The sequence below is a fragment of the Myotis davidii genome, unplaced genomic scaffold (assembly GCF_000327345.1).
Source record: "Myotis davidii unplaced genomic scaffold, ASM32734v1 scaffold6, whole genome shotgun sequence".
Taxonomy (NCBI): Eukaryota; Metazoa; Chordata; class Mammalia; order Chiroptera; family Vespertilionidae; genus Myotis; species Myotis davidii.
In genome coordinates, this window is record NW_006383011.1 from 17,485,055 (window position 1) to 17,500,730 (window position 15,676).

Here is a 15,676-nt window from a genome sequence, read left to right on the forward strand (position 1 = left end):
CTACAAGGGAATACCCATACGACTGTCAGCTGATTTCTCAACAGAAACTTTGCAAGCCAGAAGAGAGTGGCAAGAAATATTCAAAGTGATGAATGCCAAGAACCTACAACCAAGACTACTTTATCCAGCAAAGCTATCATTCAGAATTGAAGGTCAGAGAAAGAGCTTGACAGGTAAGGAAAAGCTAAAGGGGTTCATCACCACTAAACCAGTATTATATGAAATGCTTTTAAGAAGTATCTTTTAAGAAGAGGAAGAAGAAGAAAAAGGTAAAGATACCAGGAGGCAGCTGATCGATGTTTCTCTCTCATTGATGTTTCTAACTCTCTATCTCTGTCTCTTCCTCTCTGTAAAAAAATCAATAAAACATATTAAAAAAAAAAAAAACCAATACTAATGCTACTTAGTTTTCATGGTTGTGAAAATTAGTTTTTTAAAAGTGTGAAGTGTTTAGAATAACACTTGGTTCATAGAAAGTAATAATTTACTGTTACTATTGTGATTATGATGATTATTACAATCTCCCTAGATTTCATGAGTTAACATATAAAAGTGCTTGTAAACTATTAGGACATAATGTGTTAGAAGTGCTAGAAAATATTAACACTTCATTTAAATCAGGGGTCCTCAAACTTTTTAAACCGGGGGCCAGATCACTGTCCCTCAGTCTGTTGGGAGGGCCGGACTATAGTTTAAAAAAAAAACTATGAACAAATTCCTATGCACACTGCACATATCTTATTTTGAAGTAAAAAAACAAAACGGGAACAAATACAATATTTGTATTTGCATGTGGCCCGCGGGCTGTAGTTTGAGGACCCCTGATTTAAATCTATTCTCATGGGAACATCTACTTAAAAACTGGATCTATTCCTATTGAGCAACCAACACCTACTGAGCAATTGCTAAGGGCTAAGCACTGGCCAAATGCTTTCCATGGATTTAAAAATTTATATTCAATCTTTCAAACTAAATTCAAAGCAATTATATTCTATTTTAATCACATTGTTTTATAATATTGCTAACCCTTATTTTTACAATACAAACAAGTGGAGTGACAAAATTATGTGGGTAGAAAATAGGAATGGTTAAGAGGTTTACTTAACTCCCTAAGTAACAGAGAGTGGGTCATAAATCTGTATGTTTCAACACAAAACAGCTAACTAAACTTCTCAAAACTGATTTCAATTTGAGCAGAGTTTCATTCAAAGAACTATGATGAATCACGTATTCCAGCCTCTTGTCCCTATTACTATCATTTACGATTCATGAGATTCTAGAACTCTCTCTAGAATCTTTTAACACTACCAAAAGGCATATTTATCAGCTCAAACTAAAAGCTATCAAGTGAAATATTTCCCCAGAATCATTTAAACTCCACATTCAGAAAGGTGAGGTCAAAATTCCTGAAAACTAACATCCTTTCAATAAAAGGGAGAGTGCTGTTTATCTACAATACTTATAAACATGGAGATCTCTCTACAATATATTAAATGAAAAAAAAGATTGAGCCTTGCTGGCATGGCTCAGTGGTTGACCGTCAACCTATGAACCAGGAAGTCACGGTTAGATTCCGGTCAGAGCACATGCCCGAACTGCAAGCTCGATCAGTAGAGGGCATACAGGAGGCAGCTGATCAATAAAAAATACACAACTCATACTTTTACTTGTTTTTATCTTATCTGCTAGGAGGCTCAAAACTAAATTACAAACTTTAACTAGTCTAGGGTTCTGGTGTGTCTACCAACATTTTATGTGGCTCTTGATCTTTTGTATATCTAGCACAGAATTATACTTATACTAGAGACCCAGTGCACAAGATGTGGCTCCCTCAGCCAGGCCTGTGTCCTCTCAAAGTCTGGGACCCCTCAGGGGATGTCCACCTGCTGGCTTAGGCCCGCTCCCTGGGGTATCGGGCCTAAGCTGGCAAGTCAAACATCCCTCTGGCAGCCCGGGAGCCCTCGGGGGATGTCCATTTGCCAGTGGGGAGAAGGCCTAAGCTGCAGTCGGACATCCTTAGCACTGCTGAGGAAGCGAGAGGCTCCTGCCACCACCGCTGTGCTGGCAGTCATCAGCCTGGCTCGTGGCTGAGCAGAGCTCCCCCTGTGAAAGCGCACTGACCACTAGGGGGCAGCTCCTGCATTGAGCGTCTGCCCCCTGGTGGTCAGTGTGTGTCATAGTGACCAGTCATTCCCAGACTTTCTGCTGTTAGGGTCAATTTGCATATTACCCTTTTATTATATAGGATACATCCAACTGCTTCATAATAAGATTTAAGACAGCTATTGCCAATGCTGAGAATTTGAATTAAAGTCACGTTCTGGCCTGCCTGGTGTGGCTCAGTTCAGTGGCTGAGTGTCGACCCATGAACCAGGGGGTCACAGTTCAATTCCCAGTCAGGGCACATGATTAGATTGTGGGCTAGATTCCCAATTGGAGGCATGCAGGAGGCAGATGATCAATGATCTCCTCTCATCACTGATATTTCTATATTTCTCTCCCTCTCCTCCCTCTCTCTGAAAGCAATAAAAACATACACTTTTTAAAAGTCACATTCTGTATAGATGCTCTGCCACAGCAACAAGCCATAAAGTACTTAAATGACAACAAATACTACAGAAATTTATTCAACTTAATTTTCAAATTAGAAGATTGAGGCAAATGAGAATGGCTTTAAAAAAAAAAAAAGGTTTCATTTCTGCTGAAGAAAATAACTTAAAATTATGCAACCATAATGAAAATATTGAGTTTTAAAAATTTGTTTGCTTGATTTTACTTACCATGTTTTTTCAAAATTAATAGGGTATTTTAATTATAACAAAAAGACTTACATACCTTATGTAAACAAGTGTCCACCACCCAATTGCACACATTTTCCAGGTCATCAGATACCGCAAGCCTAGATTTAACAAAATCACAGAGCTCCTCATTACTCATAACATCCCAGATCCCATCACAAGCCAAAACGATAAATTCATCATCTTCTGCTCTCAAAAGTTCATAAACCTCAGGCTCTGGAGAAACTAGTTGTTCTGTTGGGCCCTTGCCATCAACACACTTGTAATCATAGTCCCCCAGAGCACGAGACACTGCTAATGAACCATTAACACGCTGTATCATTACGCTGCCTCCTGCATTTTGGATACGCTCCTTCTCCCTTGGATTGCAAGGCTTGTGATCCTGGGTGGAAAAGCAGACTTGTCCATTCCTACACAGAACAGCACGTGAATCACCACAGTTGATAAAGTAGACATGCTTCGGTGAAATCATAACTCCCACTGCAGTTGAACCACTCCTGTCCATTCCATTTCTGAGGTCTGAAAAGTTACGCATGAATTCATCAATTTTCAAAAAGCCAGTTCTGATACCATTCTTGACATTTTCCACTGAAGGCTCATGAGCAGATCCTGATTTTGCAGCTGCCCTGAAGTCTTCATTATTAGTGATGTGTTCTAATAAATGTGTTGAGCAGTAATTTGCCACTCGGGATCCAGCATGACCATCATAAACTGCAAAAAATGACCAGTCTTCCAAGCCGTGAGGAATACCTACAACAGCTGTGTGTGCGTCTTCCATTTCCACTCTCCATCCTTGCATGCTGCTCAGGCCATAACGTAAACCATTCCCAGCACCATGAGCATTATGTTTCTCAGTTTTGGGTTTATCCAAAAATGCACCCATGTTTAATAATTAATCTGAAAGAAAAAATTTTATAGGTGTTATATATTTAAATCTGACAAGAGAATTCACCTATACTATCTCATATATTCTCTAGTAACTCCTATCTAAGTATATTTTTCAGATTTATCTGAATTTACTAAACAGAAAACACACACACACACACACACACACACACACACACAGGAAAATTTCCCTGCACATCCCTTTTCTACAACAATGGTTTCGAAATCCTAGCACATTACAATCATCAAACCAATTAAATCAGAATCTCTAGGGATGGGACTCAGATATCAGTAATTTTTTAAAGCATATCTGGTGCTTCATATGTGCAGCAAGTTGAGAACCACAGTCCTAGGAGGAAGGAAAACCAAGAAACAAAACGTGGTTAAATTTTTTTTTTTATAATTCAACTTATACGATAACTCTAGGGTTCAATATATAGCACAAGAAATAAAAAGTAATGCTCTCTTGATCAGATGAGGAAGAACAGGAAGAGTGTGGGTGTGTGTTTGGGGTACAGGGGTGAAAGTGGTAAATCTCATCTTCGGTAATGGGATAAATAATTCCTAAAACTGGAGGGAAGGGGAATCAACAAGCACATTATTTAGAGATTTGAAGATAAACTCCAAAGAAATCAGGAACTAAGATTTAGAAATGGTTGGTTCTGGTGAATCTCCATGGCCTTACAGAACTATGTTGTTCTTTAAACTATGTCAATGCTTATTAAAAAGTTAAATTAAAGAAGCCTGAAGTAAAACAATAGCATATTACATGGAAAGATTTAAGGAACTGCATTTCAAATCATAAGCTAATCTCCCTAATATAAAGGTCCTATAAGAAAACGACTAAGGTGATAGAAAAATGGACCAGAAACACCCCCCACAAATGGATCTTAAAATATGTCCAACCTCATATTCATAAAATAAATGAAAATTAAGAATACACTGAGATATCAATTTCATGGGTCAAACTAGCGAAGATCAAAGGTTTGGTAATCATTGTCTCCATGAGATTATGCAGAAACACACACTGCTGATATCATTAAACTGGTACAATCTCAGTAAAGGAAATTTCATAAAATCTATCCAAAATAGCAATTGCACATATTCTTCAACCAAATTCTAAGAACATATAGGTTTACTCCTATATATACAAATATTCACTACAGCACTGTTAGAAAAAGTAAAATATATAAAACTATCTTAGCTAAGCAAAGTAAGCCATTTGGACAAAAATAAGTATCACATGGTCTCACTCATTTGTGGAATGTAATGAACATAAAATGATGAACAAAAAGAGACAAAGGGAAAAAAATATTTTAGAATATAACAGAAGTAATCCTATTATTTGCAGATTTTTAATATTTCCTACAACTTTTATGGTATTATGTTAGTACAGTTTTGGTAATATTATATTTAAAATATTTTCTCTTAAAATATTAATGTTTATTGCATGTAATATTATATTTAAAATTGTTTTTCTTGAAATATTAATGCTTATTGAATGTAAATGGCTAATTGTTTTTTATCTACAATCTTGTAATAAATTTATTTTGTATATTGTAAAAATAAATAAACCATCTTAGTATCACCCATTTGGGAACTGATTAATAGGAGAATCAAGATTCATAGTCTCCCTTCTCACTACTGCATTTGACTAGTCAAAAAAAAAAAAAAAGATTCATAGTTAATGATATGTAGGTAAAACGTAATAGCCTATAATTTAAAAATATATATATGTGTGTGTGTGAGCATGCACACAAATATACACATTCATTTCCTAGAAGAAACACAGAACTGGAACCTCTGGGGAAGAGAAATCAAGAGGCTGGAAGACAGGAATAAAAGAAATTCTATTATATAGTAGAGGGCCGATGCACAAAATTTGTGCAAGGGCCTTAGCCTCGGCCCCTGGCCTCCGTGGCCTCGGCTGTTGGATACTTTTTATGGCGATGAAATTTAAATTGCAGGACAGATAAGAGAAATAACTACCTAAATAATTTCATTCTCTCTTTATTCCTTCATAAGTACAAATGACAGCTACTATGTCCAAAGGTACCTTTAGTTGCTTGAATCCATCTCTATAGTATAATGGCAGCAGACTGCCAAGAGGTGTGGTCAGAAAGCAAGCCCTTCAGGGACAACCAGGTGACTATCTGAAAGGGCTAACGGTCCTCTCACCTCTTGTTATTTCAATTGATTTTTGCTCCAGAGGATTATTGTAATAAGTAACCAAAATATGCTTTTATCTTGTTTGAGGCACTTAGGAATAAGCAAATACTTCCATAGTGCTCATTCTGTGGCATGCACTGCTTAAATGCTTCACAAATATTAACTCATTTAAATTCTACCCTTTAGAAAAATTAATATCAATAAAGCAAACAATTCTCAAAGAAATATTCAGCCAAAAATCTTTACAAAGTAAATTATTAAAATTTCAACAAAGGACATTCAGATACTACAAAATTCCCATTCTCCTTTCTACAGCTTGCACACTTTTCTAAAGGAGCCACATGGACATTGGGCAAGCCTTGCTTAAAAAGAGCAATCTGTCAATCCCATCTGCTTCCTATCAAAAAGGATGAAGTGGTGTCAGGAATGATTTAGGCCTATGGACAAGATTTTTTCCTAAGGGTTTCTGTTCTTTTGACTAAAAAGTAACATATATAGCAATAATAATAGTGCTTAGGTTTTTTTTGTATGAGCTCTGTAAGCCAGGCTTTATATTAAGAGATTGATGTTCATTATATCATTTATATCAAACAACAATTTAGTAAAGTTAGTACTATGAATATCTACACTAATACAGAGAAAGATGCAAATTGACTACACCTTCACAAAGCCCACCAGCCAATCAGGAGTGAGTATGCAAATTAACCCAACAAAGATGGTAGGTTAATTTGCATACAGTCGCCAAGCAGCTAGGGGCATTCCACACAGCCCCAGCCGCTCAGGGCCTCTGGGCAGCGTGGGAAGGCAAAGGAAAGAATGCAGAAAGGTGGCTTCAGGCCTCTGGGCAGCGTAGAAAGGTGGAAAGGCGGTTCCGGGCCAGAACAAAGGCAGAAAGGCGGCTCTGGCTGGAGAGAAGGTGGTGCCGGCATCCAGGGGAAGGAAGGCCCATTCTTGCACAAATTTTCATGCATCAGGCCTCTAGTTATACTAATTTGTGCATCAGTGGGGCCCCTCGGCCTGGCCTCCAGGATTGGCCGAAACTGGCTCTCTGACATCCCCCGAGGGATCCCAAATTGCGACAGGGCGCAGGCCAAGCCGAGGGATCCCACCAGTGCATGATTGGGGCCAGGGAGGGATGCAGGAGGTTGGCCAGCCAGGGAGGGACCGCAGCAGGGCTCCAGGGCGTGTCTGGCCCATCTGACTCAGTCCTGATCAGCTGGACCCCAGCAGCAAGCTCACCTACTGGTTGGAGCACCTTCCCCCTGGTGGTCAGTGCATGTCATAGCAACTGTTCGACCAGTCAACTATCTACCTCCTGGTGGTCAGTACACATCATAGCAAGCGGTTGAACGGCCTTAGCACATCATTAATATATTACATTTTGATTGGTTGAACGGCTGACCGGATGATCAGACACCATATTAGGCTTTAATTATATAGGACTAAGAAAACTGAAATACCTAGTGTACCCAGATAACAAAATTTATGTAGCAAGTCATAATTCAAACAAAAGCAATAGCCTAGAACTGGCATTCTCATTTCACAGCTTAAGTGATTAATGCATTTTGAAGCGTTTTTTATTCTTTTTAAGAATCAAAATAGTGATATATAAATGTTTGCAGATTCAAAAAGCAAGGGTACCAAATGTAATGTGGTACCCAGATTGGACCCTAGCACAGAAAAAGAGAATAGAAAAACTGGTAAAATCCAAATAAAACTGGACTCGATGTACGTTGTTTCATGGTTACCTTGCCATCTCCCATTTATTTATTAAAAAAAAAAATCCATCATTTCAATGTGTGTACATATGTGCTTTATGTTTTTTATTATTTATTTACCGCAAGTAAAGGTCAGGAATTGTTATCTTTCTTTTAAATTTTTTTTACTGTTTCACTTCATTACTGCTGTGTATGTGCTCCATGTGAATGATGTAGGTGCTTATGCAGGTAGGTTCCCACTTATGGCAAAAATCGCATTACGTCGCGCCAAAGGAACGGATCTCCAACGTAACCTGTAACCCAAGGGCCTACTGTAGTACAAATAATGGTTTTTTAGTTTAGACAAATACACCACAGTAATGTAAGAAAACTAGTATAGAGGGGTACTAGCCTGTGACTTTCTATACATCTAGAATTATTTCAAAATTAAAAGTTTATTTAAAATATTAAAGTAACAGGTAAGCCTCAGTTAGCAAAAACTTTATACCAACCAATATGGTGCAAGGATTATAAACTGGCTATGGAAAAATCTCTCTACCTGTGATTTTGCCAATCCCAGCTCGGAAATGCATCCTAAAAATGCCAAGATTATATAATAATTAGAACTCTGACCCAATATTCTACTTCTGAGAAGTTATTCTAAATAACCCAAACTGTACATAAATATTATTTTAAAAGATTAAAATGGTTATATATTTGGAAATCAGTAATGTAAAATTCACCATAAAAGATCAAAAGAGAAAAATCTTTGTGCATAATGATGTTCATTAGAGTGCTACTTATACTGAAAATAAAAACAATTTGTATTTCTAACAATAGAAGAATGGAGTAAATGTATAACTGGTTTCTCAACCAGGGGAGATTTTGTCCCCCAGAGGGCATTTGGCAATGTTTAGAGACATTTTTTTATTGTCACAACTGGCATGGGGAGGGAGTGGAAGGGAGAACTACTGGCATCTAATTAGTAGAGGCCAGGAAGGCTCTAAAACATCCTATAATGCACAGGCCATCCCTGCAGCAAAAAATTATCAATGATGTTGAAGCTAATAAAACCTCGCCTACAGGATAAAGTATTATACAGCCATGGTCTACTAAGAATTTAGAGAAAACATATTTTCAATTTAGGTTATGGAAAAAAATAACACAATATATTTAAGCTATTTTAAAGGAAAATAAAGAATCCTATGGAAATGCATTCCCTCACTGTCTTCCATGCCCTCTCCTAAACACAGCCACTTAAAGCAGGAGAGGAGTAGATAAATCAGGCTAGTTTCAGTCTTCCAAATGCAATGCAGAGAGCCGTGTCAAACACTTCAACGAAGCAAAGCATGACACAAGTGTTTTACAACAACTAAACTGCTGTCCTTCTCCTTACTGTCTAAAAATCCGTCTTCCAAAAGAACTAAATGAGACAAAAATCCCTCCCTTCAAAGGGAGGCTTCCAATAATAGGAGATTGACTTCTATCACCTGAGATGAGAAGTCAGCACTGAGATAAGACATCAAACATTGTCAGAAGACCACCCCCCTCCCCATCTACTCTCCTATTTGTCTTTTCCTAAAAGTCTTTTGTTATTCCATAGTGCCCCTCCTCTCCATCCCCTTCCCCATTAAAATGGCATATCAACTCTAAATTCTAGCTACTTATTTGGGCTCCCATAAATAAACTTTGTCTTTTTTTCTTGCTTCTCTGTATTTTTTCAGTTTAATTCACAAGCCCCTTATCTCACAAGAGGGTAGAGAAAGTTTATCTCCCATACATGCAAGAATGCAATTTCATTCTCCTAGGCCCATTCTTAGAAAAAAATTTTTTTAATTAAACACACACACACACATTTTTTAAGAGATCAAATTCAGCTAAATAAGAAATGACTAAAAAAGTGATGACAGTCCAACCCATGTGGCTCAGCGGTTGAGTGTCGACCTATGAACCAGGAGGTCACAGTTCAATTCCTGGTCAGGGATACCAGGAGGCAGCTGATCCATGATTCTCTCTCATCATTGATGTTTTTCTCTCTCTCTCCCTCCCTCTCCTTTCCTCTCTGAAATCAATAAAAACATATTTTTTAAAGTGATGATAAACATAAATCATAATCAAATAGAAATAATAAAACAACACTACTAGAAGGTGCAGGAAAGAGGTGAAGGTATAGGTAGCATATATGTATGAATTTCTTCTTTCTTGGGGGAAGAGGGTCACATTTGTTTAGTGTTTAAATAAAGTGACAGATATACAAGGTGTCCCCAAAAATGTATCCACACTTTGAAAAATTATAAAGGCAGTGTTTATTAAATACATTTCATTTTCAAAATGTAACAGAAATCAGCTACTATAAAGAGTGGTAATTGAAGAATCAAAAGCAGATGGTAGAAGATAAAGTAGGAAATATTAGAAGCAAACTAACTGCCACATCTTTCAGATTTTTATTACATAATTATAAAGACAGCCATTGATGAAATAGATTATAAAATGTCTAAGTCACAGAAAGAAAAAACATGCCCAAAAGCAAGACAGTAAAATATTTTAAAGTTTCAAACATTAAAAAGAGAAAGCAAATACAACTCAGAATAACACTGTCATGTTAATAGATATAAACTCACCTATTTTAAAAAAAGAACTTCCAAAACAAAATCCATCTATCTACACGCTACATTTTAAAAATTCAGCCACAATAAAGAGACCCAGAAAGGTTGAACATGAAAGATAAAATGATATGGGCAACTAATGTAATACAAGAGAAATAATGGCCACGAAATTAATAGCAAATTTAGGTCATATTTGGGGGGTGATGGGAATGAAAGAGGGAGAATTCAGTTTAAAAAATAAGAAATGTAAGTCACAAAGAAAATTTAAGTGTAGTGATAAGTCAAATAACACAATGCTCAAGTAAAAAATACAGGTAATACAGGAACCAAAACAGAAAAAACTAATTCACTACTCTTAGCCTGTTAGATCAAAAATAACAAAATAAATAAAGCAATATTGAATTATAAAATATCCATGAGTCCACGTGGATTAAAATAAATGACTGAATAAATGAATAAATGGGAGAGAATAGACGTATTTCCAGAGCATAAAAATTCCAAATAATTTATTACCAATTGAGACATTTTATAAAATATCTGACTAGTACTCCTCAAAATTAGCAAGGTCCTAAAAACCAAGGAAAGTAAGGGCAACTCTCACAGTCACAAGAGATCTAAGGAGACATGGTAATTTAATATAATATGGTATATCCTAAATTAAATTCTGGAATAGAAAAAGAGACATTAGGTAAAAAAAAAATAATGAAACCTGAGTAAGTGTGGGTTTTAGTTAATAATAGTGCATCGATACTGGCTCATTCACTATAAGAGCTCATCAGGCAGTTGCCACTGGGAATTTCTCAGATTTTGGAAGATATTCACCTGAAAACTTATTAAATGATTATAGTAAATTGGAGCTGTTCGATAGGAATTCAGCTGGGACTTAATTCAGCTGGGGAGAGCCTGTATGTGGTCTCTCCAGTTCAACTAGTCAGACTCAAGCTAGTCAGATTTCTTACATGGCACCTGGCTTTCCCAGAGGGAATGTCCCAAGGGAACCAGGAAGGAACAATTTGGCCTTTTCTGAGTGTCACCAGTGCTGCAGTTTGTTAGTTACAAGCAAGTCACTCCGCCAGCTCAGATTCAAAAGTAGAAGACAAAGACCCAAACTCTCACAGAGGAAAATTAAAAAAGAACTTGCTGCCCAGTCGGCGTGGCTCAGTGGTTGAGTGTTGACCTATGAACCAAGAGGTAGTGGTTCGATCCCCAGTCAGGGCACATGCCCGAGTTGCAGGCTCCATCCCCAGTGTGGGGTATGCAGGAGGTGGCCAATGATTCTCTCTCTCATCACTGATGTTTCTCTCTCTCCCTTCCTCTCTGAAATCAGTAAAAACATATTTTAAAAAAAGAACTTGCAGACATGTATTAAAACTACCACATATGGAAAAAGACCAGAAGTTTAATTTGAAAAGTCTGAACTAGAAAGGTTCAGGATTGAGAGCCAGGATAAGAAGACTTACTGAAAACCAGAGTTAAGTTATAAATTTGCATAATGAATGCTGAAACTCTCAACTTCCCAACTCAACTTCCAGAAATTTTATAAATCTCAGGTAAACAACAGTTTTACTGCTCTCTGAGGAAATTCAACAGTACCAAAAGAAGTATTTTCAGATTACTTACATTCAGGAATACTCGAAATGGTCAGGGGTCACAGGTCACCATACAAGCTGGCCTATCAAATGACTGTCCTTGTCCATTCTACACAAGACTTCCAAACTTAAACATGAATAGCCATCCAAAGATTACCAGACAATGAAGGAAAACATCAAAGATGAAACACTTAATAAATCAAAAGAAACAATAAATCAGAAAAAAAACACAGTGCCGAGTAGAAAAAAGAAAAAGAAAAAAGAAAGTCCTCAAGAGAAATGAGTACTGTATTCATGAAACATGAATGGGATGTTATAAAAATGTGTTTCAGAGAAATAGAACGTGCTCTTATGAACTAAGATGAGGACAGACCTTTGAAAATAAAAGGTTATGCCCTGGCCAGAGTGGCTCAGCTGGTTGGGCGTGTACCAAAGGGTTGCCAGTTAGATTCCCAGTCAGGGTACAAAGCCAGGTTGCAACTGGATCTGAAATGGGGGATGGGGGAGGACAAGCAGGAGGCAGCCCATATATGTCTCTCACTCTCTCTCCCTAAAAAAAAAACAAAACAAAACAAAACCCAAAACGTAGGATTCTCCCATCTCCCCCGCCCCCAATCCCAAAATAAAGAGACTCAAAATGGGAGGGAATACAATGAAGAAAGTTTTAAGATCAGTCCAGAGTAGAACATCCAACTAATAGACATTTCAAAAATAACAAGCAAAGAGAAGATATTTATCAAAGAAATGACTCAGAAAAGTTTCCCAGCACCAAAACAAGGTAAGTGATTGAAAGTACATAGCAAAACTGAAAGTAGAGCCACAACAAGAAAGGTAACTGAAATTTCAAAATACTTCTAAAACAAAAAGCCTGAAAATTCCCAGAGGGAAAAAACAGGTCACATATAGAAAATCAGGAACTAGAACAGCACCGGAAAACTCAGAGTAGTATCTGGTAAAGATGCACATAACTTCCTCTGGAATTGTCCGATTATAGAGTACCCAGATTATAGAGTACCCATTGTAGAGTACCCACAAGGAGAAACACACAATGATGCTGATGCAATGTAACACTCTATAGAAGTTAAAAGTATGGGTTACATCTGCATTTATCACCATGAATAAATCTCAAAAACAAAGCAAGTTGGAGGTCTGATGCTATTTATGTAAAATTACAAAATTTACAAATCAATAGACTAGCTTAGATGTGTGAACATATAGCAAAAATATTAAAAACATACTTTAGTATAAAAACTACTATCAAGACCAACTTGATACTAACTTCTTAGAAACAAGAAAGAAAAGATGGAGTGGTAATATTTAGATAAAATTGGTGACATTAATACCCATTTCCTTGAAAAATCTTACAGAAAAATTTAGTCAATCCAAAAAAATGAGTACTTGTTCTGTTCAATTTATGGAGTGTGAAAAAGCTATGTAAACACATATGCAGAACAGAAACTGTTTAGCCAAAATAAATGTCACTTCTGTTTTAACAGACGCCTGGTCTAACACAAATAAAAGATCAATTCATTTAAATTTATCTGCCTACTAAATTTAGAGTCTTTAAAATTACTTTCAAAACAAAAGAAAAAAAAGTTTTTGAAAAAGGGACCAAGTAACCTGGCTGGTGTGCTCAATGGTTGATGGTCAATGCATGCACCAAGAGGTCACTAGTTTGATTCCCAGTCAGAGCACATGCCTGGATTGCAGGCTTAATCCCCTCCCTGGCTGGGCCTGCAAGAGGCTGCCAATTGATGTTGATATTTCTCATTTCTTTCTCTCTCATCAATAAAAACTTATTTAACAACAACAAAAAAGGGGAGAGGGGGACCAAGCAAAGGGGAGAAAAGTTTTCTCAAAGTGCAATATGTAAGTACTTCTATATTATTGGCAAATAATGGTTTATACACAACGAATGTCCTATGGTATATAATTCTTTAGTGCAGTATTTTTATAATGTAAATGATCATTCACATTAATATAGTAACCCATATGATAAATGATTTTCTAATTCAAAACAGATTAAACACAGCCATCATTATCACTCATCCCTCCTAATACACCATCAAAATGTAGTTGCAGAATTTTCTAAAGTATAAAACAAACAACAATAAAAACTTAGGAGAGAGAAGAGTGAAATAAGATGTGTGCCACTGTTACTGGAACATTAAGTTCGTTTGTCACATGTGGGAGTAAGGTTTATGCTGTATCTCCAGAAAATGAATTTTCTAAGATTTGCATGTGGAAGAAGGCTTTATTGGCGTGGAGTTACATTTCTCAGGTTCCAAATTCCCCTACCCCTTAAGCCATTTCTGGAAATGGTGCAGCCAGGGTTCCAGCAGAGCCAGAAGTAAGGCCATTCGGTTCCATGTTGCAGCTGGGTGAAGTTCAGCATCTAAGCTAATTAAAGTCTCTCAATCCATGAGTGGAGTCCAACATGACTGTCCACCATGTCTGCACAAGGGAGCGCATCCCCCTGACACAGGAGAGCTAGGAACCCTGGGAGTAAGAGGAAGAGAAGAGAGCAAGGAGAGCTCACTTCTTTGTTTGGAAGTTTAAACATTTAGATTTCATGGGCTTGCAGTGGCCATGCCATTCTGGCCACTGATTTGTTCCTGGGTCTAACTGGCAAACAGGTAGACACCTAGGTCATCCAGACCTTTACTGGGCATGCATTTGAACTGCCTTTATCCAGTACCTTCCCCCATTGATTAGCAGGGACTAGACTTGGAGAATGTTTAATGCAGCTTTTAGGCAAAGCTACTATTTGGTCTTCCCTTGCTCCTTTCCTGTTAAATAATAAACAGGTTATTACAACAGCATCACGATCAATGGGGAGAAAGAGAAAAAAATCTTTGTAAGGTGTAAAACTAATGGAAGCATGATGACTAATTAACAAAAGAGAATGGAAGCATCAGAAGTTTAAAGTATGCAAGTAGCAAATTAGAAGTAGGGAGAGACTCCTAGACAATTCCAGAACTCAGCTTTTGGGAACAATATGGTGATTCCTCAAAAAATTAAAAATAGGCCCTGGCCATGGCCAGTGTGGCTCAGTTGGTTAAGCATGATCCCATGCACTGAGAGGTCCACCATTCAGTTCCCAATCAGGGCACATGTTCCTCTCTCTCCCTCTCCCCATCTCCCTTCTCCCCTCTCAAAAAAAAACACACACAAAAAAACCAAAAATTTTTTTTCAATAAAATAATTTAGATTAAAAAGAGAACTACCACATGATCCAGCAATCCAACTCCCAAAAGAATTGAAAAGTCTAGAACAGATATATCACACACCCATGTTCATAGCAGCATTATTCATAACTAGAGGCCTGGTGCACGAATTCATGCACAAGTGGGGTCCAGCCAGCCCGTTCAGATGGGAGCCCATCCCCATCAGGGGGCGGGGGGAGGGGGGGAGCGCGGGCTGGCCCCACTGGCCCCACCCCCTATTGGGGTGTTAGGGGCCACCAGTTGTGCCCATGGTCCTGCCATTCCAGTCACTGGGCTTTTATATATATATATACTAGAGCCACAGTGCATGAAATTCATGCATGGGGGGGGGCCTCAGCCCGGCCTATACCCTCTCTAATCCAGACCCCTTGGGGAAGGTCCAACTGCGATCCCTGGGATCAGGCCTAAACAGGCAGTCGGACATTGCTCTCGCAATTCGGACCACTGGCCCCTAATTGTTTACCTGCCTGTCTTCCTAATTGCCCTAAGCACTCTGCCTACCTGCCTAATCACCCCTAACAGCTCTCCCCTGCTGGCCTGATCTCTCCTAACCACCTCTGCCTTGACCCCCACCACCATGGCTTTGTCTGGGAGGACGTCCAGAAGATGTCTGGTCTAATTAGCATATTACCCTTTTATTAGTATAGACTAGTGGCCCGGTGCACAAAAATTTGTGCACTCAGGGGGGAGGGGGAGTCTCTCAGC

The 15,676-nt window shown here is 38.0% G+C and overlaps 1 protein-coding gene across 6 annotated transcripts in view; it reads right to left on the reverse strand.

The window, feature by feature from the left end:
- PPM1B (protein phosphatase, Mg2+/Mn2+ dependent 1B) overlaps window positions 1–3,695 on the reverse strand; it is a 35,922-nt gene extending 32,227 nt beyond the window's left edge. For all 6 annotated transcript variants that reach the window (XM_006778643.2, XM_015557885.1, XM_006778645.2 and 3 more), the window contains exon 1: window positions 2,836–3,695. In XM_006778643.2, coding sequence (XP_006778706.1) covers window positions 2,836–3,681 — 846 coding nt within the window. In that variant the 5' untranslated portion in view covers window positions 3,682–3,695. The remainder of the gene's footprint in view (window positions 1–2,835) is intronic.
- Between the last annotated feature and the right edge of the window lie 11,981 nt (window positions 3,696–15,676).